Source organism: Nesoenas mayeri (assembly GCF_963082525.1).
Source record: "Nesoenas mayeri genome assembly, chromosome: 19".
Lineage (NCBI taxonomy): Eukaryota > Metazoa > Chordata > Aves > Columbiformes > Columbidae > Nesoenas > Nesoenas mayeri.
This window is the reverse complement of record NC_137568.1, coordinates 1,645,039-1,671,535: the sequence shown is the minus strand read 5'-3', so window position 1 is coordinate 1,671,535 and position 26,497 is coordinate 1,645,039. Positions and strand designations below refer to the sequence as shown.

General features: G+C 42.3%; 1 protein-coding gene across 1 annotated transcript; it reads right to left on the bottom strand.

Annotated features, from left to right (window-relative positions):
* Positions 1-8,718: 8,718 nt before the first annotated feature.
* Positions 8,719-18,384, bottom strand: UTP6 (UTP6 small subunit processome component). The gene is made up of 19 exons (XM_080356597.1): positions 18,248-18,384; positions 18,077-18,161; positions 17,469-17,510; positions 17,292-17,384; positions 17,146-17,193; positions 16,482-16,545; positions 15,832-15,950; positions 15,266-15,343; positions 14,772-14,853; positions 13,973-14,054; positions 13,298-13,479; positions 12,386-12,465; positions 11,629-11,706; positions 11,281-11,460; positions 10,541-10,621; positions 10,084-10,193; positions 9,937-10,003; positions 9,572-9,644; positions 8,719-9,011 (listed from the first exon to the last, which is right to left on the bottom strand). Exons 1-19 carry the CDS (start codon positions 18,337-18,339, stop codon positions 8,854-8,856), a joined length of 1,794 nt encoding a protein of 597 aa, XP_080212723.1. The 5' UTR covers positions 18,340-18,384; the 3' UTR covers positions 8,719-8,853.
* Positions 18,385-26,497: the final 8,113 nt, after the last annotated feature.

Genomic DNA, 26,497 nt, shown 5'->3' with positions numbered 1-26,497 from the left:
CCTTCTGAGTCATCATATTATGCCACACTACTGAGCCTCCCTCACGATACAAACCCAGCAAGAGTATCGAGCTGCAGTAGAGCCTGCTGCCCCTTGAACAGTATCTCCTACTGTAGGTATAAAAGGGGGGATCTTGTTAAAGACGTATGTATTTTTAACCAAGAGATCTTTGACGCTTGTGCTAAATTGTCTCACTTACTTATGTAGTGCAAATGTGTTTCTTGTATGTGTAAAATATTTACAGTCTTGCTCCTGCAACGGGACTCTTCTTCCTCCAATAATTTTAGCAGGCTGAAGTGCTGATTCTCTTGGCTTGAAATGCTGTTTTATGTGTTACCTTATGTTGTTTTTAATTGCCTAGAGTGACACACTTGTGTCAACACAGAACAGGCTCAGTGCAAGAATCACAATGGAATTTGAAACACTCTGTCGTGCAGAAACATTGGAATCCCAGAGCTTGGTTTCAAATCCTTCCAGGGAGATGCTTTCTGAGAAGTCTGCATCTGGTTTTCTAATCCCAGGGAAGTTTGAGAGCATTCAGATCAAGCTTTACATTAAGCTCCTTCCCTAACAAGCAGGGCCAAGACAATCAAAGTTACATTCGCCAGCATATCCCTAGAGAGCACAATGCATTTCTGCTGTAAAATCCTCATGCCATGTTTTCCAACTGTGGCATCAGTTTTAACCTTAAAAGATTTAAGTTTCCTTTTAAGTTTATAATAATTTTAAATACAAAAAGCTTGTCAAGGCTGCCATTCAAGGCAATTTCTCCTCAAATAACAACACAATTGAGATAGACAAGGCTGATTGTAATTAAAGGTACAGGCTGAAAAAACACTTGATTTATAGAGTGTGTAGAAAATGGCTTCGAAAAAAGGCAGGTTTGCTTCCACAGAATTCCGATGGTTTCATCTTTATTAAATACAGTGGCACATCTCCCACAAGCATAGTAAAAAAATATATTAAGACTGAAGTCAAGTGATGTTCTTTTCTCAGCCATGGGAGAAATTTTTAAGTCCAGTAAGTGTAACTTCAGAGTAAAATAAAAAAAATGAGAAACTAATCAGGGCCATGAATCAGTCTCACTGGGGAGCAACAGGGCTATGCAGAACACAGCTCTGAATTGCTATCAGCGTTAGAAATCCAGCCTGGGGATCTGACACTTGCTGATGAAACTTGGTGCCAGATGAAAATACGCTGAGCAGGGTGGACAATTTTTTGCTGCCCTCTGCAGGGAAGCGTTCAGGATTGCCATCTACCGCTGGAACCGGGGAAGTGATGAATAGGCTCACAAAATAATCTGTGCTTTTCAGAGGAACTTTTAAAATTTACTTGTGCATAGTTATTTCAACAGTAATCTGTACTCAGTTTATATTTATTAACATTGCATTTATAAACAACAATTTTATTTGAGTTGACAAGTCAGTTATAGTCATACTTACAGTTTAATTTCTGTTTCTCACTGAATACAATGAAGCCGCTATCTATCCAAACCTGACAAACTGAGCATGGTCAATTCTTACTGCCATTCCGCAGTCAAGTGCATGTTCTAACTAATGCAGGGCTCACAGAGCAGCGCTCTCCCTCTCTTTCTCTGATACACAGCAGTACACAGAATGAGAAAACACACCCAAGGCCTTGGAGAGCACAGCTTGGGCTTTCGTGTAGGGAGAGAAGTCTGTTAACGGTGCTTTCTGCTGGATATATGTTCTGGAGGCATGCCCAGACCCGTTTTGATGGAAATACTACTCCATCATATAAGAATAAAATAAGAGACCCTCTTTCTTGCAACCTCAATACCAGCCTTCCTTTCTTTACTTCAATTGCTTGCTAGGTACCAAGATGTAACCAGAAACTGCAAGGTACCAGAGGAAAAGACTCTTTCAAGCTCTTATCCTCCTCTGCTCTCAAGGAAAAGATTAAGCAACTATCACTGTGTCATTCACTTCCTCCTTCCAAACTGATGTGTCAATTATTTCAGTCTCATACATTGGATTAAAAAAAAAAAATAGTCTTCCAGTGGTAACTGTTAACTCCTCACCTGAGAATAAATCAACACGGGCACAGTGCTTCAGCAGCAGTGTCACAACACAAAGCCATCAAAAAGTCGCTGAGGTAAGTGATTAATGAAACCTGAGCATTAGAAGAAGATTATTGTTACTCAAATGTCCAGTCATTCAATCCACTTACATACTTCATTTGAGAACATTTCCTTTAATACCAAAACAAAGGCAAGAAGGATATGCTTCTAGTTGCAGCTACCCTCTTAGACACTTTATGGAGGTATTTTTATGTTCATTTGCCAAAGCACAATCAAAAACAAAGCAAGCATATTAGCAGTATCATGAACCTTAATTCACTGCTGTTTGCAGGACTCATATACATATAGTGTCTTGCAGTATATAATCTCTAAGAACAGATATTCATTATTGCATATCTAACGTCACATGAGAATGTTATACGGACAAATGTGAGACTGGAGGATAATACAGCCACATACAAGAAGGTCTGCTGTGGAGAAATCTTTGGGAGGCAGTCTTCAGCACCCAGCATTCCTATTGGATGCAGCAACCCTGCTGTACGGCCACATGTGTATTTGCAAAATGTGTTTCACATATTTGTAATTCCTTTATACTGAAAAACACAAAAAAATAAAAACAAACCATCTCATTCTGTATTCGTCATGGCTAACTTTATTAAACACCAGTATTAGACATGGAATCACAAACTGCAACATGGTAATACAACAGAGAAGCTGGAAGGAGTAAGAGTTTTTAAAGCTATCCGAAGCAATTTGGCAGCATCAAATGAAAAAGAAAGAAAACTACAAGTTACACAGACACGCAGGGATCAGCATGTCAAAACTTGCAAAGTTTGGCAAACAAGTTGAAGTTTACAAATTACATACTTCCTCTCAAGCTATTCATCAGCAACAACACAGATCTATATAATACAAACAAAAAGTCAAGAAATGCATTGACTCCTTACAGCTAGAACCTGTGCTCTCATTTCCAGAGGTCAAACGTAGTCAATTTATAAACAGCTCAAAACAGTCTCAGCCAAACTTAGGTGACAGTGAGGCATTTCTGGCCTTATGCAGAACTCTGCAAGCAAACCAAAGGACTTGACATGATTCAACCGGTGAAGAACATCATCCAACTCAGAAGCCAAACCAGGGTCAACCTCATTCATCAGCATCAAACTGGCCAATCTCAGTCACTCTAACTGGTGGTATAAAAGTAAGGGGAGGTGCATGGTGACAGCTTGGGTTGTAATACCAATCCTCTTGCCAGGAGTATGAGACCAAAAGATTATTTTCCTGAAAGCTTCCACAGTAGAGATCGTCAGCATCTAAAGAAGATCAAAGAAAGTATTTAAACCATGGAAGATACTTGGAAAACCGGTAGTATATAACAGCAGATTATTTTGCAGATTTACAGCATCTTCCAGTTAAACATGTCAATTTGATGTGCTAACTCATGAGTTAGACCTACAAACACAGCAAAGAGAAAGCTGAATTTGTCGACGCCTTCATTTTAATGAGGATTCTTGCCACAAAGATAAAACAGTTTTCCAAAAAGCTCGGTGATACACCTGGATTCAGAACATCAGACACAGCTCTTATAACAGTTCTGTTTTCTCCAGGCATTAAAGGCTCATAAAATCATTACTTTTGCTTCCCCTCCCCCTCCTGCTGTCTCCATAACCACATCCCAATTAGGAGCCCTCCAAACCCATTAAGAACAGGGTCACTGGATGGGAGGGTGGGGTCCTGTAAAAGTGAGCTCTGAACAACATTTCCACTAGGCTAGAATTAAGCCTAGTAAGCCTGTCATTTAACCGACATAGCACAGAAATAGCACAAAGTACTTTTACAGAAGCAAAAGATTTCTTGCCAGTAGATGCTGAAAGGACTAAGCAAACAAAAAGCCCAGAGCGTGGGGCAGCAGAGCACCCAGCACAGTACCTGTCAGCTTTCCAGTCACACTGCCCAACGAGCCATCAAAGCCAGTATTCTAAACAAATTTCTGAAAAGCCATAAAATGACTGACCAAGCAGGGTTCTTACTTGAAGCAACTAAAAACTCACACACACTTTATTCAGTATCCTTCACAAGTACCTGAATCCCACAGTCACAACTTCCTTCAGCTAAGTTTGTGAAGATTTAAGGAGCATAAGCTGCAGGTAGGGATGAGTTAGTTAAACAGATCAAAACATTCCATAAATCTGAGCAGATGAGAGATTAACAGGAAAGCCCAGAATGAAAGGGAGGGAAACATCTGAAAAGGAAACAGTCTTTTTCTCAGATTACCCAGTATGAAAAACCAATACTGTATTTCCGTTTAAAAATCAGCATTATTTTATAGGAAGGCTGCCAAAACTTTCCCACTTTCTTCTGTTATCAAACAATGGAATTTGAATACAACATTAATGAGAAGAAAATGGAAACGGTACTATTCTGCATCAGCAAAGACACAGCAGGTCACTGCTGCTAGCTAAACTCCATCCACCTGTTCCATCCTCACACACAACCTGGCAAATGGAAGCCTGAGACACTCAGATCTACACGACTCAATGGTAAAACAGTTTACAAACCGGAGGATTAATATGACTCGAATGATGTGAATGAAACTGGATCTATCCCTTGCTACCTTTGTCCATGGGACTGATCACATGCACAACCACTTAGGAGGATAAAGCTTCAAAAAAAAAAAAAAAAAAAAAAAATCAATCAAACAAAAAACAAACACTGAAAAAAACCTACCAAAAGAACCCCCAAAAACAAACCACGTATCAACCAACCCACAGCAAAAGCAACAACAATCATTCTCAGAGACTGAATGCTTGTACTGCTCCTCTCCAGAGCTCCATTATACAGTGTACAGTCTGGATGAGTTTTCCTGGAAAAATAAAAGAGTTTACATAAAAAAGCTACATTCCCGCACTCCATGTACCACCTTTCTCTTCTTCTTCAGAACAACAAAGATATACTACTGAGACCTTGCTTCTCCAGAGAAACCTGATACACACATACAATTCTTCTTACCGTTCCACTCCCTAAGCATTCAATTGCTCAAGCAAGAGTTTCATATGGACTTACAACACTGCCTTTAAATTCTGTATTTGACAACAAAATTATGCATTACAAATCCACAAGGTCAACAACAACAAAAAAATGCTTCCCAAAATTGAACATGTAGTTATTTAAACATATTCTCCTGCAAAGCACCTACCTCCAATCGCATACTAACCAAAACTCAAAGCACAAGTAAATTTGTACTCGCCATAAGGACTACGCTCAGCGTCCTCCAATTCCTTATCCCAGTCCTCCACCTCGCAGACAGAATCAGTTTGCAGCTCTGCAACAGTTACAGCCTCAGGCGTACTGGAGACTTCACCATCCAGGTCTTCTAGGTCAGGCTGTACATGAGCACAGGCAGCAGGAGGGTCACTGCCATCAGATTCATTGCGAGAGACATCAGAGAATTCTCTTTCTTCAGATTCACTATCAGGAACATTTGAAATTTCCTTCAGCAAACATTCTAAGAACAATAGAAAGAGCCAACATAGATACTTTGGAATTAAACAGGAACAATTAAATGCTTAGGATACAATAATTCAGCCAGGTATATGAATGCACTTGGTGATCATTAATCTAATTATATGACATTCCCTATGTATGTAATATCACTACAATGCTGCTTCAGATGCTTGGGAACATCAGACAGACGCTTGCATCACAACATTAGCCCAAGCCAGGATTTTCCACATATTGTAATAATTAATGGTCAAAATTATTTTTGAGCAAATTGAGCAGAATTCAATTGTATTGTGGATTTTCCACAGAATCTTGTTAGAAAAGAACTCTTTAAACTAGGGCATATGACCCAGCAATCATGTTTCACCACATTCACCTGTTGGCATTTAAAAAAAATAGGTATGTTGAAAAACCACAGGTCTAATTTACAAACAACAACAAAAAAAAAGGTGGGTGGTTTTTTTTTGGTAATATTAATTAATTACTCTTGCACCTAAACATACACAAATATCTACATAGAAATAATTCAGCGCAGTAACTGAAGAGGCACTTCCCATGCATCACCAAAGAATTTTAAGTGTGTTTCCTCAAGCAAAGCATAAGTTTCATTACTCACCATCTGCTTTGTTTTGCCCTAATATTTTAGGCTTACCTTTTCTGGGCTTCCAGATCCTAGTTTCTCTCTTAGGAGGAAGATGTTCCTCCTCAAAGCTTGCAGACTCAGCAGCAGCCATCACCTACAAGACAGTTTTAAATAATCCAGTAGCACCTTTAATTGATCCCTCCAATGAAGCTCATGCAACTTCCACCACATTTGGGTGCTTCTGAGCCCTTGAGCATGACCCATGTGTTTGTTCCCTTGATGAATCAGAGGTTTTAAAGCAGAGGCTTCCACTTCAGAAAGCAAATCTGTTTGGGGATGGCTCATCAGTCACCCCAGGCAGCAGCCAACACAGACCCGCCAGCCTCCCCACAGTCCTGCTGCCACCCTGAGTTTTGGGAACAGGTCTCAAAGTTAACCCAAAATGTGCCTCTGTAGGAACTGCATCGGACTGTGAACACTGCAGAGACACAAGGAGTGGGACAAGTGCAAACACTAAGGACTGTGACCCAGCCCCATGCTGGGAGCCCACAGGCCAAGGGGACAGGAGGGGGCCAGAGCCTCCCACAGCCCCGGGGCGCTGGAGGAAGACGGTGGATGCACAGCTGGAGAAGGGAAGGGAACACCGCAAAGGGGTTTCACGGTCCCCAGGGGAGGAAGGGAAGGGTGGGTCACTGCCACTGCAGCCAAGATGAAGCCAGTGAAGAACGCTCCCCCCGCAGACAGCCGGGCTGCCGGGTGCTCCCCGGGCCGAGCCGGGCTCGCCGGAGGCCGCGTCTGCTGCTCACACGGGTCGCGGCCGACGAAAAAGGGCGAAGTGCCGCATCCTTCGAGCAACCGCACAGCGGCGGGCCCCGGCGCTGCCCGCCCCGCCGGACCCCCCGCACCTGCCGAGGAGGCGCTGCCATGAGGTGGCGCTGCCGTGAGACGTCGGGCCTTCGATTCCCGCCCTGCCGGGGCCGCTCGTTCCCTCAGCGCCGGCAGCAGCGCCTGCGCCCCGGGCAGCCCGCGGCCTCGGGCAGCGTCGGGCGCTTGGTCCCCGCGGCGGGGCGGCTGCGGCTGAAGCCGGTGACTGTAACGGCCGCGGCTCGGCCCGCGCTACCCGGAGCGACCCCGGCCCGAAAGGCGGGAGCGGCACGAGGCGCCGGGCGCGCGGCAGCTCCTCCCGCCTCAGGCGCGCGCGCTACAGGGGCCGCTCCTCACACGTGTTCACAGCCCGCGCTCAGCTTCCCGCCCTATGGGACACTGTGCAGAGAGAGGACAGCGGCCTGATGGAGGGGACAAAAAGCGATTAACCGGGGGAAAAACGGTGCGGTAATACATAAGAGCTGTAAAAAGACATCTTTACACTCATGAAGTTGTAAATAAAATGTAATAAGTAATGGTCAAAATTGTTATTGTTGAACAAATCGAGTAGAACTCAATTCTATTATGCATATTGTTGTAAGCAGTAACTGCGCTTGTGCAAGTTTGATTATGTTTTGTAGGACTTTGTAGTGGCAGCTAAACCAAGGCCTGAGTGTCTGGGTAAGGCTGCAAGGTCAAATAGGACAATAATAATAACAGAATCTTGTTAGAAAAGAACTCTTTAAACTAGGGCATATGACCCAGCAATCATGTTTCACCACATTCACCTGTTGGCATTTAAAACAAATAGGTATGTTGAAAAACCACAGGTCTAATTTACAAACAAACAAAAGGTGTCCTCCAATTCTTTATCCCAGTCCTCCACCTCGCAGACAGAAGCAGTTTGCAGCTCTGCAACAGTTACAGCCTCAGGCGTACTGGAGACTTCACCATCCAGGTCTTCTAGGTCAGGCTGTACATGAGCACAGGCAGCAGGAGGGTCACTGCCATCAGATTCATTGCGAGAGACATCAGAGAATTCTCTTTCTTCAGATTCACTATCAGGAACATTTGAAATTTCCTTCAGCAAACATTCTAAGAACAATAGAAAGAGCCCTCCAGGTTCTGTGGCTCCTTGATCTTGCCAAAGGTAACAAGATGCTGCAGGGCTTGTGCCAGCAGCATGCTGCCCGGGAGCAGCGGTGCGGTGCTTCATGCACAGGTGTAGCTCAATGTTCTATTAGGTGATGTCTGTCACTGACAGGTGCTGCAGGTCCTGAAGCAACCGCAAACTCATTCACACCTGTACTGAGCCACAACAGGTGAAGCAAATGGCCAATTTGCAGAAAAGGAGGGGTCAGCAGCTTTGCTGGCCTTCAAAACACAAAAGAGTTCTTACAGATGGCTTCCAGGTTAGGAAACAAATACCATCGTTTTACAGAAGTGTTTCACTATTCATTATTCAACCCAGTGAGATACAGAGATCACCTACAGCTGCAGTTTCCATGTTTGGAGTATTTTTTTGGCATTTATGTGCTGTAACATTAGCTTTCCAGAGTATAAAAGCTGATGCCTTATGTCTGTTCCATCTGAACGTTTAGGCAGCAGGAAGAGTTTGCCCTGAGAATTTTCAATGAAAAAGACCCTCAGAAATGCCTTTGCTTTCTCATCAAACTGTGCACTTGAACTTGCCCCTGGCAGGATCAACACTAAGAAACAACTCCAATGGGGCAGATGATTTTTTTTTTAATCCACATATGCAATATAAAGAAGGTACACTTTAATATGATCCAGGCACATATTTATCTTTGTACAAACAAGTTTAAAAAAAAATCCACATTGTCATGTTATTACTATTTATAGTTTTTCATAAATGTCCAGTTTGCAATAAAGTGTATTTAGAAACAAAGTCTTCCACCAGGTCTCCCTGCAACATCTTCATAGCTCGCCAGTGAATGCTCCCACAGTTCTCTGGTTTGCCTTGGGGATGACTTAGCTCCTCTTTGATATAATCCAGCCAGAGATCTTTCAAAGAAAAACAGAAGTTCTGGTTAGATTTTGACAAGATATTATTTAACAAACATACCAACCCTAACCTAGAAACGCTCTTTTTTCAAGTGTCCTTGATGTTAAAGCAGTGAGGTTTACTTTGTGAGACTAAAACCCCCAGCCCCTTGAGGGCCAAAAGCCTGGTGTCTATTCTTAGCTGGAACAGGGAGGTCCTAAGAAAAATGCAGCAGTAATCGAGCTGTTTGCTTTCTTAAAAAGAATAGTGCAGAAATCTTGATTATAAAAACATAGCTCCATACTGTTTGCAAAATCAAATCAAAGGTGATGCAAATCCCTTATATCAGCCACTGTCAAAACCTTATTTGCTGTAGTTCTGCTGGAGCCATCCCACTGTAACGACAACCCTGGACTGAAAGCGAAGGGTCACTGCAGCGTCATGCACTTAATGGCACAGAAGAAGCTCGCTCCATGCTGCACAACAGCAACAAGGGCAGAACAAACAGCTGCCTTTTGAAAAGGATGGAAACAAAGGAAGCCGCGCTGAAGGAACAAATAAATAAATAAAATCTCCTTACCAGAATCTGTTGAACCAAACTCTCTCAAGGCACGTTCATAGTATTCTCTCAGATGAATCATTTTGCAGGATTCCTAACAAAAGAAGGTATTAAAAGGCCATTTATTTTGTACAGAAGTGAATCTGCAGCTTGATTAGATTCTTACAAAGAAGGAGAGTCACGGTAATTACACGCGCACACTGCCAAAGATTAGTCGCCATGGAACTTGGTTTTGTATTGCATGCTATGAATCAGCTTTAGAAGACAAATATGAACTGATCACAAGCTAGTGACACTACTCACAAGCCCTCTGTTTCCTATTTAAACCCAAAGTTAGAAGTGTCTTTTACAAATACAAGGCATTAATTGGATATTCATCAACTTACTTGCTCCTTTTCTATCTGGATCATCTTCCTGAAGAAGCCAAGTGAAAATGGACGGTTTTCGCACATGCTGAAGTAAAAACATAAGTAACTTTAGACTTCAAGCCTTTTAACATATACTCCAGAACAATGAGGTTTGAGGTTTGTCACCTGGTAAAGACTTTTTTAACTTTCTTATAACCACGATTTCTGTAAGTCCAGTCAAGATACTTTTCTTTCATAGTCACAGATTCACCAGGAGTTGTGGCATGTAAGGATCTCTGCAAGTTTAACAGGAAAAAAAGGAAAGAAAAACAAACCAATCACATAAGCTACAATCAAAAGGCAACAAGGGAGAAGAAACCAACCTGATCTAGCTGAGGATGTCCCTGCTCATTGCAGGAGGGTTGGACTAGATGACCTTTAAAAGTCCCTCCCAATCCAAACTATTCTACGAAACAGCACCATCAGGCATCTGACGTAAAGCAGATCTCATAAGCGAGACAAAATACTGAACAAAAGCATCCCAAATGATGTCTGAAAAACATTTGTTACATGTCCATCCACACACACTGTTCCCATTTATTTACATAGTGTCATAAAAAGCAGATTTCGATTAGCTAAGTACCTGGTAGAGAGTTTCTGTGTCTTCCTTGCTGTTGGTGCCTTCACTCCATTCCACCCAGAGGGTCCATAATGGCAAAGAGCCCTACAAGGGAAGTAGATAAGTCAAATTATCGAAATACAGTGAGTCTGATTTACAGACAGCAACACATTCACCAGGTTCTGTATCACAGCTGCCGTAAAAAACGTCTAAGAGCCATGTCTAAAGGACAACTTTGGACTGCGCACTAAAATCACTTCTCATTTCCTTCCTCACTTCCAGGACAAATGGTGCTTAGCTGGAGAGCTGCAAGATGTTGCCAGGGATGAGAGACAAGTTCTTCTCCATCACCAAACCCTGCAGTACAAAGGTAACTTCTAAGAACAAGGGGAAAAGAAACCATCACCTCCTTATTTCCTCTCCTCACTCCTTGTGTCCAGGGTTTGAAATGGAACTGTAAGAGAGCACGAAGCTGATTCAAAGCTTGAAGTACCACTCATACAAACACTGTACCAGGACAGCAAAGAAAAGGACAGACATTTTTCAAGACACAAAGAATACCAGCTGACTGCTAGAAGATTATGCAAAACGTCACTTGTGAGCATTCAGACTTTAAAACTGTGAATATGAAGCAAATTTGCAATTCGCTAATTCTCCTGAATATGTTGCCCATGTGAAATGTCAAGTTCTTATTTTTGACCTAAAAAATGGTAAAATTGTTAGGAACTCTGAATGCATCGTAAGTCTATAAAACCAGTACAGACCTTAGATTTCACGTGCTTAATGGCTTCCTCAAAACACTGGGTCACACAGTCACTCTTCAGTTGGATCAGCACCTGCAGCCTCACGTGCCACATTTCCACGGACTGGCTGAAGCGCTCAGTTGCAGCAGCTGCTGCCTCTGTAGCCGTCTCAAAGAGCTTGGACTCCAGTAACAGCTGAAGCTAGAACCCAGCAGACACAGCTCATCAGCACGAGACATTTGTAATACCTTCTTAAAAGCAAGGCCTTGATCAAAATATTGCCCACCTTTCTATCTACTCAAAGTGGTACAGACAGGCACACAAGCAACGCAGGACAGTATCACAATCTATTTTTGTGTCAGCTCTTACCCACTGCTTATAGAGAGCTTCTGGCAGCAAACGGGACTCATGTGCTTTGCTGAATACACTCAGTGTCCTCTCCAGCCTCTAGAACCAACAGAGAAAAAAAGTAAAGAAAATAAGGATTATTCCTGCATATACTAGACTCCAGCAACACAAGAAGCCAAGTGGATTAGTGTACCCACATGTCACTGAATATGAGTTACATATCTAATGCTTTAGGTAACTACATAAATTCCAAGATAAACGGCAAATTCAAGCATTTGAATTACATTCCCTCCTTAAGGAATAAATGAACGATATACCAGTGTTTTTTTACAGTATTAAAAGTCAACCAAACTGCACAGAATGATTAGTTAATTCATTGAGTCACACTCAAGCACGGGTACATAATTAAGGCACCTACGTGCCAGCACCAAACTTAGACTTATTTGCAGGAGTCATTTTAATTCATGCTTTTCTTTAAACAAGCACAGGTTTGCAGGACGGTCAGCAAACATTAAGAAGTTTGCACTCTTAACTTCCACCCCAAGAGGTCACTGCCCGTTACTAACAAGGCAGGTTTATGCCCAGGTTATTCGTGTTCAGGCCACTTGTGAGCCTGATGGTAAAAGTGATCCCCTCAGAGACTAAATGATTTTTAATGATGGCTGCAGGTAAGTATTTCTGGTAAAATGTCAAAATATATCTGCTCCTTGCCTGGTAGGTTACAAAAGTCAGTAAAATAGGGATGATTTCTTACTATGATTTCCTAATAAACTTTTACCTTTTGCTTTAATTCTTCACTGTTTGTTTTCCTGTTATATCTCTCTAAGCAAAAAGTGATGAAGCATTTCCACATGTCCTCTGTTGAAACAAAGGCATGATATCACACTTCATAGAATCAAGAGAGTAAGCACAAATATTTGCATTTAAGGAATATAGAGAATCCAACCACTAAGTGTTCATGCCAACTTTGTTTTAAAATGTATTATAAAAGAGACTCTACATTTATAACATTAACATCTAAAGCCAGTTTCCCAGCATAAGCTGCAGCCAGTAACGCTTTCTGAAGAACACCAAACTCCTGGTTCAGTTCAGGCTTCAGCACAGTCACAACCAATGGTCCGTGCACCCTTTGCCTGTTGTTTTCAATGGGCCTGCAAGAGTGAGGACATTCGCAGGCAGTCGAGAAAATCCCTGTCTTCAAAGGCCACATAAGCAGCAAGTTTGAGTCCCCTCCACAGACAGTCCCTTGAGAGTCTCCTTTGTGAGCAAGGACAATGCCGGATGTTGAAGTTGGATACCCACTCCACTGGCAACTCAAAAACACTGCTTACTCACAGCTAACCACCAATATACTTGAGTTCTACAGGTTGCCATTATTTATTCTCTAGTTATAACTCCCAAACCTCTATTCATCTGTGGGCTTCTATTCTCCTCATTGGTTACATCACATTAATAAAAGCAAAAAAACACAACAAAAAGCACTTTCAGTTATGCAGCTCCTTCAAGAGCATAAATGCATTGGAAAATAACCCAAATAACCCATAAAATAAATCCCAAAAAGAGGTACCATCTAAAAATTGTTTGCCTTCTCTTTGGTGTGGTGGAACCTGCCAACACTTCCTTCAAGACTTTCACAGTACGCTAAAGTACCAGGAAAATATAATGTTTAAATGGAGGCAGAACTTTTCACCTGTTGGGACTGCTCTCACAGCCTCTTCAAAAACGGCACAGCATCGCTCCTCTCTCTGGGCCATTTCAGATACTTTCATCTGTTTTGTGGCACGCTGTGCGGCCGGCAGGGAGCCCAGCTCCAGCTCACGGCGGGCCATGTAGTCCCATGTGAGAGGATCGTCAGCGTACTTGCTCTGCAAACTAAACACACCATGTCTGTAACAGCCCTGAACCACCATTCTGCTTTCACAAGTATGTTTAGAAGGGTTCTTATATTGGTATATAAATGTACTGAATTTCTAAGTAGTCAAATGCCAGAGAAGAAACATTTTACTGTTCCACAATAGAGAAAAATTATTAGTCTATTTTGGTGGTTTGGTTTTTGGTTTTCAGTATGGATATTCTCCATTAAGATCATGAAGTAGACAGGCAGCTCTTGAGAGAGATCTTTCGAGCAGAGAGATCTCTTAGCAGCTTCTCAAAGCCTTTTCTGAAGTTAGATCCAAGTATCCTTTTCTAAAGAGCAAGCTTGCCTCTTGTTTTGTCTTTCTTAATGGATTTCCCATAGGTCTTAACATTCTATTTCCCTAGAGAAAAAGCTTTTAGCTGTTAACCAGTCAACTCACTATAGAGAAGTTATTAAAAAAAAAAAAAACCACCCCCCCCATCCATACAACCCAAAACCACACCTCACCTTTCAAGAATTTCTTTTTGCAAATCTTGGGTGAAATCAAAGAGCTTTGCAATAGAAAGCACAGCCAGATGGAACTCAACACCTACATTTCAAGAGAAAAAAAGAAAGGCTATCAAGTGGAATATTGGATCCATTGCACTTTGCATTTCTGGGTCTTTGCAAGCTTTTGTCAAGGCACAGAGAACATTTAAGTGCCTAGATAGACACCTTTATCTATTAATCTCAGTGTTCCACCCATATGATAAGCCATATGTTCAGATGTTAATTGCCTGACTATATTCTTCACCACCACATGTTGCCCAGTTACAAAAAAAAGCTGTGAGAGGCAGGACATTCCAGACTCCCAAGTGATAAACTAGTCCTGCCATGCTTACAGCTCCTTCCAGCTTGGTTCCACTTGCACCACAGCACCTCCTCTACTCCTCCTTTGTTTCTAGTTGGTTAGTTGTGATCTGATGTTCAGTAAACAATAAAGCAAAAAGATGTGTCATTCTGAACTGTCCTCCCTTTGGTTTTTTTAGGCAAACAAACAAGTTTTGAGACGGTAAGCCCAGCACCTATGCCGCTTCAGCCCAAAAGCTACTGTACTGGTGGAGGTGTCAGCCTGCAGAACAGCTATGAAATCAGAATTACCAGCACTATAATTCTTACCTTAGTATTATGTAGGTTCTACTGAAGAAATGGTATAGTTGAAAATATCTTAGTGTGTGCGCTAGAGCTAAGTCTGTGTTACCTACTGGACGGCTGAGTTAAAGTTCACATTTTTCCTATTGAATAAATACAAGACGTGCTAAATCACCTTTAATTTTCTGAGCAGCCTCCCTGTAGATTATACGAGCCATCTCCCCATTGAGAATCTCTTCAGAATAATTGAATTCCCCCTGCAATAGCAAGCATGAAGTAATTGAAAATATAGTTTCCTTTCTCAGCTATCATTTTTGCAAACGAGGAAAGAACATAAGATAAAGATATTAACACTTTTCTTCTCTAAATCGATCTTTAACCAATTTGCACAAGTCAACTAGATAGTAAATTTAACTATTCCTTTCCAGAAATTACCATTGATTTTCAAACTGGGGGATCTAACTTTACAAATGTAAATAAAAATCCATATGTGAAGTATTTAAGCTGAGCAACAGCCAACACTTGAAAAGCTTAACAGGGGCACAGGACATGAACAAAACCTTTCACTAAGCTGTTCTCAAACAAACCATTAAGACAGATCCCTTGAAACTCTGCATTCAAATGTGTGATCCACAGATGTGTGATCTTAACTAAGTTTAGCTGACCTACCAAATCCATCTTTGCTTGTTCAAATGCCTTCTTTTCCTTCCTCTGTTTTTCAGCATTCATCAGCTCCATTCTGAAATACTGTAAGAGAGAGAGAAGAAAATCATTGCAGAGTGGGGATAAATCATAAAACATCTAAGTCCGGAGCCTTGGTTTTTAAAGGTTTGTGCATACAGCCTACATATTTACTCTGAAATTTCCCACGTGTAGAAATTACCACTTTCCAGTCATTCTTTATACCTGAACTTGCCCCCAAAGAAGGGCTGGGGCTAATCCAGAGGGCCAAGTCCTAGCAGAGCTCACAGTACTTCAGAAAAGAATCTGGACACATTTATCTATAAACAGTATAAAAACCTCACTTTGCATACACAAATACAAGATTTCCTAAACAACTGAAAAATGCTACGAGTACAAACTACTTTTTTTTTAAATTAAAATACTTTTGACATTTCCCCACTGATGAGGAAAAAAGTTTTTTCCAGTTTTCTCAGACTGGTCTGAGAAATATGCTGCAGTGATTTGCTCTGATTGATCAAATAACTGGTCATAGAAGAAAACCAGGAACTCACTTCTTGATAAAGTTTTGGACACTCTGGGTGGAAGCGCAAAGCACGAAGGAACAAGTGCCTGGCGCTTTCTGACGAGAGTTGTGTCTCCATTTCCCATTTTGCTGCCATAATCCACAGTGCTGCAACAGACAATACAAATAAAATTCTTTTTAAGGCAAAGCAAGCGGCTGGTTATAAGAACCCATTCTGAAGTTGCACGGCTTGGTTTTGTTCAATGTACCCACCCCAACACAACTTAAGAGCTCAGAACAGAATAAGACTAATTATCTCCCATGTAAAACCAAGTTAAAGGACTAAAGGCAAAGCAGATCCAGGAAGTTTAATCTGGTATAACTACAGATCCAATGATGTATAATGATGTCTTCAAAAGCCAAAAAGCAGCCTTGAGTATTCAACATCTCCTGCCTCTGAAACGTTCACCTGGTTCCCAGTCTGCCTGGGAAATGGTCCTTCAGAGCGCGGGGACTCCTGCTTCCCACCCTTTGATCGGTCAGCACAACCCAGCCAGAGCCCTTCTCAGCAGCAAGGCAAAGAAAGGAGAGTAGAAACTTTCAGCCCAATAGTTTGAACCGAGATCTACAAGAACTTAAACCAACACTAAACAATCTATACTCAGTCATTTACGCAGCACTCGCCATTGTTTTATTTACCTGGTTTATTGGGATGAATGGCCAACATGGAAGAAAACACCTTGCTAAGCTGATGTTTTGCATTCTGTAAAGGAAGAAGCTGTGTTTTACCCACTCTAGTATCAAACTGAACCACCAGCACCAAATTTTCATTATGAAAGGTTACAAGTTGTAATGTAATTGCACCAGAAAAAACATTTCTCTGCTACTTTATCTTCAGATGAAAGTTTCTCATATTTGTTCAATACTGACCAGCTTTCAAATGTCACCAGACTAGATTAAATAGTTAACTCAAACCTTCTGAACTACACAACTAACACAAGTGACCACTTTGGAGGTACAGACTGCATTTTCCTTGGCCACGTGCATTATTATGTCACGGTCACCTTCTTCAATGCAGGAAGGACAATGACTGAATGCTAATAATAATGTGAAAACTTGCACAAGTAAGCTTACAGAGTACAGAATTGCCAACATAACATTTCATACCAATTCACTCAGAGTCAAATTCTACACTTAAATACATCAGTGACAATCCCAGGCAGCTCTAATAATACTATCAAAGTTGTTTCAGTAATACAGCACGTGGCAATAAAGTTTGTACCCATCTTGTAAGTCAAGTTCCAGATGCCTGATTAAACACCAATCCAGTACCTCAAATAAGATTATAATTTTGAAAACTCACCCACTGCTTGCAAAATGCAACATGTGAAAGCCAAAGCTGGATATCGTCCTGTTGGAAATGCAAGGGGAAAGAATCAAACTTACAATAGGCGAGCGCAAAAATCAAAGGGCATTTTTCAACCTATTAGTACAAATAAACATACTTACTTTCCATTTTCCTATAGCACGGTTGAAGAGGCAATGGACTCTATGCAGAATAGAGTTCTCAATTTCATCCTTCTTAAATGAATATCCAATGCGCTAGGAGGAAAAAAAAAAAGTATTAATTTTATTGCAATACAGAATTTGGCATAAAGTATTTTGCACTCTAATTTACAAACTTACTGCTCTTCTTTTCTTGATCAGTTCCAGCAGATTAATTTCATACTGGAATGAGAAGAAAAAAAACATTTAAAAGCAAATGAGAAGACACAAAACATAAAGGAAAAAAACAGAGATCCAAGTTCTCGATAGTTAATCAGATGGACAATAAAAATTACATGCAGGAAAACATTTTCTCTTTTCAGATCACCACATTTTTAAGGCTGACTGAAAGCTAAGCTTGAGTATTGTATTGCAAGTGATATTTCAGACTTGAACTGTTAGCACCCTATGTATTCTTAGAACAGTAACACACAAGCCCAACTTCTAACACCACAAAAAATTAACTGCGCTTAACTACAATTTGCACAGCACATCAGGGAACTGGAGCCTCTGCATCCCTGGAGAGAGAAGAAACTATAGGAACAGACCACAACGAGGATTTTCATCCAGACTCAGACACCAACTCCCGGGTACACTTCGTGCTCTGGTGCGTCTTGATAAACCACGCAGGAGAGAGGAGAGGCCTCAAGAAACAACTTGTTTCCTACGTAACTACAGAATCACTTAATTTCTAACCGAGCTGGACGTACAGCGGCAGTCAGCACCCTCTGCTAATCGGCCAAGCCCACCTGGATATAATTAATGAAATCCTCCTTCCGCAGCGCTCTCCGCTGGATCTTGTACTCCAGCGCCGAGGCCTTCCTCAGGACGGCCCTGCGGGGAGCGGGGGTCAGCACCGCGGGGATCGCTGCTCCTCGCCGGCCGCCCGGTCCCGCCGGCGCGGCCCCCGCCCCGCTCACCTGACCTCCCTACGCGTGAACAGCCCGACCCGCTCCAGCTGCTCCAGCTCGGGGACTCGGTCCTCCAGGCGCTGCTCGGTGCGCTCCGCCATGGTTGCGACGGCCCCGGCGCCACACGCGGCCGCTTGGTCCCGCGCCGCTTCCGGCCGCGCCGCGTCGCTCTGGCGCCCCCTGGCGGCCCGGCGGGGAAACGGCGAAAGCCCGCCGAGGAAGTTTCTAAAAAATGGTCATGGGAGATCGCAGAACCCCAGAATGTCAGGGGTTGGAAGGGCCCTGGAAAGCTCATCCAGTGCAATCCCCCCATGGAGCAGGAACACCCAGATGAGGTTACACAGGAAGGTGTCCAGGCGGGTTGGAATGTCTGCAGAGAAGGAGACTCCACAACCCCCCTGGGCAGCCTGGGCCAGGCTCTGCCACCCTCACCCCCAACAAGTTTCTTCTCAAATTGACATGGAACCTCTTGTGTTCCAGTTTGCACCCATTGCCCCTTGTCCTGTCACTGGTTGTCACCGAGCAGAGCCTGGCTCCATCCTCCTGACACTCACCCTTTAGATATTGATAACCATGAATGAGTCACCCCTCAGTGTCCTCCAAGCTAAAGAGCCCCAGCTCCCTCAGCCTTTCCTCCACTCCCTTCAGCATCTTGGTGGCTGCGCTGGACTCTCTCCAGCAGTTCCCTGTCCTGCTGGAACTGAGGGGCCACAACTGGACACAATATTCCAGGTGTGGTCTCCCCAGGGCAGAGCAGAGGGGCAGGAGAACCTCTCTGACCTACTGACCACCCCCTTCTAACCCACCCCAGGTACCATTGGCTTCCTGGCCACAAGGGCCTAGTGCTGGCTCATGGTCACCCTGCTGTCCCCAGGACCCCCAGGTCCCTTTCCCCTACGCTGCTCTCAAATAGGTCATTCCCCAACTTATACTGGAACCTGGGATAATTTAAGAAAGTTGCTTTAAATGCGTATAATTCACAGAGGTGTCTTGTGCTTGTGGTTTGAGTTGTTGCTGCCATCACTGATCTGCAAACACCTTCAGACTCTCCCTGCCCCCTGCAGGAGCTGGGTCACTGGAGAAGAGGCAGCGGAGCGAGGGCAAGAGCAGCAAGAACCTGACTCCTGCTAAAAACATACATACAGCAAAATGCAAGAACTATCAAGAAGAGCTGTAATTTTTTTTACCCTCTATGAGTTGGATTTATGGTGGCTTTTCTCAAACTTGGGTGCCAATTAAAGAACAACCCTGATTCTTAGTGGGAGAGGTTTAGCAGCTTCTCACTCTGACAGGAAATAGTGACATTGTTTTCCAAGAAGTGAGCAAACCAGAAAGCTACCAGGAAATTTCAGAGTTCACCTCCCATTGAGTTCAGCTTTGTAAAGCAGCATGACAGGTAATTCTCCTCAAAGTGGAGCATAAGAGTATTATTCATCATCACCAGTAACATTTATTAATTATCTTGGGCTTGTTTTTTTTTCAGATGCACCAGCTTAAACTGATTCTTGTGTAAGCACACGAAATTCACTAAATTGGTGCTTAAGGAGGACAACACTGGGGATGGAAAGCAGCATGAGTTTACTGAATCACTAAGCAAGAATGTGGTTGGAATTACTACACTTGATTGTTTAACTCCATTTATTTTGATATTTCTGCATCTGATCGCATGATTTTATACTATGAAAACATTCTGTATGTAGAACTTATGTGCCAGGGTGCACTTAGATCACAACAGGCAAACGCGAACACCACATGCAGCGTAGGAGTTCAAAGTTTAAAAGGCAGATATCGGTCATTACCTGGAAACCTCAGGGAAACTGTATTTGTCTTCTTGCTCTCCTCATTCTTCAGACACTAAGCTCTCCTTTGGCTGAAAAACAGCGGTAGAGATGAAACGATAAACAACAGAGTCTTCTCCTGAAACTTTATGGCTGATCATTCTATCAGTCTGAAAATCCTGGGTTTGATCAACCTACTGCTGGCACCTGCAGTCAGTACGGACCTTGGAAACTCAAAACCCACCACCAAACAACTCATGACTCATTTTAATGTCAGCGATGGAGAAGTGTGTGGACCCTGAGGGGCAACAGCAACCTCCACCTTGAATTGTGCCTCCAGGAGAATTCAGCCATATGCACATGTCTACAACAGGTCTTTGCCATGTGAGAGTTATTCACACACTCTCCACAGCCCCAGAACAATGTGTGTCCAACAACGCCTCTCCAGGCATTAAACCCCTTGTTAGCACTTGTCAAAGCACCACAATATCACCCGCTAGAAGCATACAGGCACAGCACAAACCACTCGGCAGGACCCATCACCGTGCAGCTCAAAGAAAGAAAGAATGGTGCGCGTCAAAACAATAGACTCCCCGAGATTCTAGTTTAAGGGCCCAGTATTTCCCACCCAAAAACACAGGCACGGAGTGAGTAACAATAAGATTTAAAATATTGAACTTGTTGATGACCTCACAGGATGATTTACAAACTAAGCAGATCAGAAACCAATTGAAAACATTTTCTGTTCCCTCAGATATCCCTCCTCTCCTGTAAATGGAAAGCGTACAAAAATAAAAATGCCTTTCCTTTTCTTCACCCGGCAAAACAATCCTTAGTACAATTAACATAACGGACTGTCAAAAGTGTTCAAACCAAAGTGACAAATGCCATGAGTGGCAGGCAAGCCCAGCCCGACCCACCAGAACACTGCACGCTGGATTTGTCATGCAAATCAAAATGGAACCTGACATGCTCTTTGTTCATTTTCCTTTCAAAAAATCTACTTTAAATGCCTCCCATGTGCCTTGTTTTGGAAGCTGACATTCCAAATGCATCAGCGCAAATTAAGGGAGGGATCCATTACCGATAAAGACGTTGCGATGCAGAGAGTTTCACCAAATCTTATTGAGAAGGCTGGAGGGACAACGGCTGAGCTGGCACCTGTGGGGTCACTCTGCTGCCACTGCTCCTCTCTGAAGCCTCTTCACAAAAACTCCACCAGCAGGTCCTTGCAGGAGAAGTTCTGGGAAGCTTCCGCCACTTAATATTTATAGATCATAGTCTGCAAGCAATGGATATGTTGCGAATTTCGAGTAATAACAGTGGTTTTGCCTTAAGTCTTGTCTCTGTTAAAATGCATGATGGTCGATGTGCATAAGGCAAATATTTAAATTATAAATTGATTTAGGTATATCTTATTTATTTCTGCTATTTTGCTGCCTAAGTGCCTAAATTACAGCTTTTTATAAGATGCCACTGGATGTACAGTATTTTACAGTTAACTTATACTATATAAAGATGCCTTTTAAACAATTGAGAGTGGTGTTCTGACCTCGTGAAAATATTTGGGAAACTTCCACTGGCTTCAGTGGTTCATCCTTAGGGACACATTTTTAACAAAGCCCTCAAAGCATTTACTGAACATGTGGAGCTTTGCTTTAAAAATATATGAACACATCTGTTAATAAAGGAGCTTGGAATTTACTGTCAAAAATAGACTAACCCAAACTTTGGACTACATTAACTTCCCTAGTTTTGTAATTAAAACACTTTACATGATGGTTTGGTTTTGCCTCTGCCAAAACCGGCAGTCAATCTGCATAAACAGTGGTTTCACCACTGTGGTTCCACTCTGAGCCTCCAAAAAATTATATTTAAGAGTATGCAATCAGTCGGCTGGACTGCTCCATACCTCCACTGATACTGGGACATGTACCTGTCCTATCCAGTTGTTGTTTTTTCCATTCTGATAGACAAATGCTTGTTTTTCTCAATGCATTGGAGCTTGTTGGCCTTACCCTGCAGCATTTGGTCTGAATGCTCCCAAGAATTTAATTAACTCATTTATCTCTTCTTCAGCTATTATTAGTAAAAAAAAAAAAATGACATAAACGTTTTCATTCAATGCCTTAACAGAACTATTATCTGACAATTTACTCTTACGTATAGTGTTTTAAAATAAAAGGCAAGAACTTTACTTTCTCCTCTACATTGCCTGTGAACTTGAATTTTTATGAATGAAATTTTCCCTGTTACTCAACTCATTTTGAGGCATTCTGGTTCTTCTCACTTGCCCCAAGATTTGAACACCTACACGCGAGGAATTTTCAGTGAAGGGGAGTGATGCCTCTGGAATGGTTTCCCTGCCAATTCACATCTGGTACTCAGTACAAGATCCATCTGCTCATTCAGGGTCTCCAGGGGCTTGTACAGTAGTGGCTGTAAGTACGGCTTTTAATTCGATTTTGTCATTTGGCTGGTTAGTGAGTAGCTGACAGCCTGTCTAAAGGCAGCAGGGCAGTTGTAGTGAGTCAGTCACCATATTCTAGTTGCCAATTCATAATCCAGCAACTGACAGTCACATTTCAACAATTTAAAACTATATCAGTCATCTCCTCCATACTCCCAAATTGCCAACACCACAACATCTCTTGCTTAATTACGTTTAATTTAGTATTATTTCTTGCACGCACATCTGTACTTAGGAGTGTTGCCAGAGCTCTGTAGAACAGAGTTGTGCTGATCTTACTTTACCTCACTAACCTGTTTGGGTTCAAAGAGAGGTGAAATTGTGGCGTGGCCTCGGGTGCCCCAGTACTACCATACGTAATAAGGCAGGAAAAGATAGAGCTTTCTAGGGGCAAAGCCTCGCATCTTTTAAATGCAAAGATGTTAGCATCAGCACCAATTAATCAGCCATGCCAAAGGGCATTAGTTATGCCACATACAGGTTTATTTCTCTTTCCAAAAAGTGGGATAAGGATTGGTCACCGTTTGCCTCCTGCTATGTTTCTCACCACCGTCTTTGGAGATGGTAAAAGTACTTTGACCACAGTCATGGCAACAACTGATCAAATTATTAATACTTCTGGAGTATGGATAATTCAGATTATAGTGTGCAGAATCATACATTCCAAGCAGCATCCTGAAAACAAGATAAACTCTTGTAAAAGCCTTCTGAAGCAACACCTAGTATATAAACCCACAGAGAACATGTTAACTTTGGTATGAAACAGTTAGATAAGCTCTCCCATGTGTGAATTTTCTATATCTGTGCTAACTAGAAAAGACTTGGAAATAAGATCTCCCCTGATCTTATCATTTAAGTAATTCCTGATGATAAAATTCATAATTCTTATCTTATTAACCTGCACTCAGTTTAGCCCCAAAAGAAAGAACTGATCTCTGTTAAAACCTATCCCTTACTTAAAGCTGAAATTAATTTGTTTCATTTTACTATCTATTGGCATATTCGTTGGCCCTCCTATATTTTTCTGTTTGGTTGATTGAAGCTTTCATTCTTGCACTGTCAACAGACTCTTTGGTGAGAATCTTCTGTTTATATCTGTAACTGCCTTAACTCTCACATCTTCCCAGTAGTTTCTCTTTGATCTCTGCATTTCTGAGTTTAGTCATTAAGTTTACATCAGAAGTTTTTTAGTTGCCGTATCTTTCACAGTTTCCAGGACTCAATTAAGAGAATACAAATCCCAAAAGTTCACTTAGAATTGATAGCTTTCCTGGATCTCTGAAATTACAGTATGAACTAGCATGATTCCTATTCCATTTCCATGTATTAAGCATTATATGTCAAGACGTGGCTTTTTTCCCCTCTGTGGATTTTGTTTGGAATCATACATTAAGCATATTGTAGTGTGGGTGGGGATTTTTCTTTTATATTTAATCACTGTAGGAGAGTAATGAAGAATAACGACGAGTATATAAAAGTAGTATATAATGAGAAATATATTAAAACATCACTAAGAGAACTCCAAGAAACAACTCCTGAGTACACATTTCTACTAAGTAATAATAACGAATAATTATCACTTGTTGTTCACCACATGAATGCAGAAGATAGGTGACTCAGTGGTGCAAAACACACTGCGCATTCACTTTTCACTCTCTGCAGTAACTCCAGACATGTAAGTGACCTGCTCACTGTAAGCTGCGCATTGTGGGTACATTAAGATTCCCTGAGGGCCAAGTTCCTTGAGTACCATGCCCTGGAATACATTTGAACAACTCTGTACAAAAGCAGTTCCCAGCCAAACCAATGAATGAGAATCACAAGTGGCTGCTCTGTCAATCTTCCACACATGCTGCATTCAGGGCTGCACATCAGGACACTCGGGTTGCTGTGTAAGATCTCAGCTCCTCTCTTTGCCATGCTTCAGGGCAGTTGTTCCCTTACAGTAAAGTTTCTCTTTTCTCAGTTTCCTGCTTATAAAAACAGGGCAGCACTAGACACTGGCATGCAGAAAAGCAAACTGAAACTGAGAGCTACCAGCCCAACGGCAATCTGATCCTGCCACCCTAAAAATACCCAACACTCGCCTGCCCAGTCTTGCACCGTTAACCAGAAAGCTGGAGCTACTCCCTTCCTCCAGTTGCAATATTATGTAGCCTCTGTTTACGAGAGACTGGGAAAACACAAAGTGGGAGTTGACTTCTGCTTTCCAAGTAGATAGGGAAGTGCTTATCTCATGATTTCCACAGCCTGTTACTGCTGAACGACATCAAATCAGGCTGAAAATAAATATGAACTGAAAAAAATGAATCAATAACTACTGCAGAAGAAATTAACTCAACATCTAGTGAGGTTTATTTGTGTAAAGAAAAGAAGGGGAAGCCCCTGAAATGGATCTGCATTTGGAGTATAGCAATATAGCTGTGGGACACGTACCTTCCCATGCGTGCACAAAGTAGTTTTGTCTCAGTCCTACAGCATTTGTGCGTCCTCACCTCTCACGGACAGCCTGGGTTTGGTGGGCTGGACAGGGAGAGGGCAAAACCTGGAACATGAAAACAAAGAATTTCAGATGTCACCACAGAAGGGGAGTGTGTCAGGTCTCTTCCATGCTGGATGCCCTTGAATCCCACTGAATGTGCTCATTAGCTCGAGGCCAAAATAAAGAAATGCAGCTAGCCAGAACACTCGCTGTGGATTTGTTATTCTCAGCAATGCCCCAAATAGCAAACTTTATTTCCTTACAGACGTGACAGAATAGCGCTCCCTAATCAATACTGACACTGGCTTTCATGATGGCCTGAATCGGTAAGTTTATATTCAGCTAGTAAGCACTATTATTACAAAGTTATATTTCAAATTAAGTTCTCAGAAATTAAGCTAGATCTGTAGTATTCTTTCTTTAGTTAGTTACAATCTATATAGACAGATTTGTGTTTAAAGATGTGAGGACAACAGTGTAGTTGTACCGACAGAAGTTTCATTTGAACCGAGCTCCACATACAAAGGTATTTATTTCCCCTTTAAAAAAAGGATTTACTTTGTAAATATTCCTGTGCTGAGATACAGTACTTTGGAGGACTGGAAGCTGGAAAGTTAAGTAGTGTGGCTATAGGGGCACTACAGGTAACCAAGAAAGGCACACAGCTATGAAATAAAGAAAAAATTCAGAAGTGGTAGAAAATATACACACAACAACACATTTGTGTTGCACTGTCCAGTCCCACTCAAGGCTGGAGCCTCATCCTTAGTTCCTCTGCTCACGAGCTGATCCAGCTCCAAAGTCAGAGATTAATTGCCTAACTATCTAACTAACTATCCTGCTTGGAAAGTTGCCCTCTGGCTCCTCCTCCTGGTTTTGAAATTTAGAAGGATGAAGCACCAGAAGCAGCAGAAGCTTGTAAACAGTAGGGAGGAAACAGCGATAGATTTTAAGCAATGAACAGCTTTCAAGGACAAAATTGCAGCTATCCAACATTTAGGAGCCTTTCTCACACCTAATGCAATATTTGTCACATTTTCTCACGGGGTATCACCGACCCCAAGATCAATCTCTGGTCACCTGAAGATGCTCTTCATTTGGTGTACGTTGCTAGTGAGTCTACAAGCTCAGAAGATGGCAGATGCCCAGCACAGCAGAAGGGCCACCGGGAGGTCCCCTGGCATCAGTCCGAGGGCCTGTCCTGAAGGGCAGGTTCCAAACTGCACCCAGCCACACAGGGACGCTGCCTGGGCTCTGGAACTTGTACTTGCCCCAGTACTCCATGGGTCCTCATCTGGCAAAGAAAGGCGGGAATAAAATCAGAGAGAAACATTTGACATCAGACTTGGAGTCTCCCTGCACCTATGGGTGATTTCTTGCGCCATCATCTGAGGAAACTTCATGGTTAATTACAATTAAAGCTACAGGTACCAGCAGGACCTCGTGTCCGACCCAGTATAACCGCTTTTACCACAAAAACGATACCGATTCATATGCAAGCTTCTATTTTGAATAATTTGCCTCTGAAT

Coding starts and splice junctions, on each gene's coding strand:
- UTP6 (XM_080356597.1), bottom strand. CDS start 18,339: ATGGCGGAGCGCACCGAGCAGCGCCTGGAGGACCGAGTCCCCGAGCTG. Junction 16,546..17,145: donor TTGCATTTTGCAAGCAGTGG/GTGAGTTTTCAA, acceptor CTTCCTTTACAG/AATGCAAAACATCAGCTTAG. Junction 10,622..11,280: donor TTAAGCACGTGAAATCTAAG/GTCTGTACTGGT, acceptor CTTCCCTTGTAG/GGCTCTTTGCCATTATGGAC.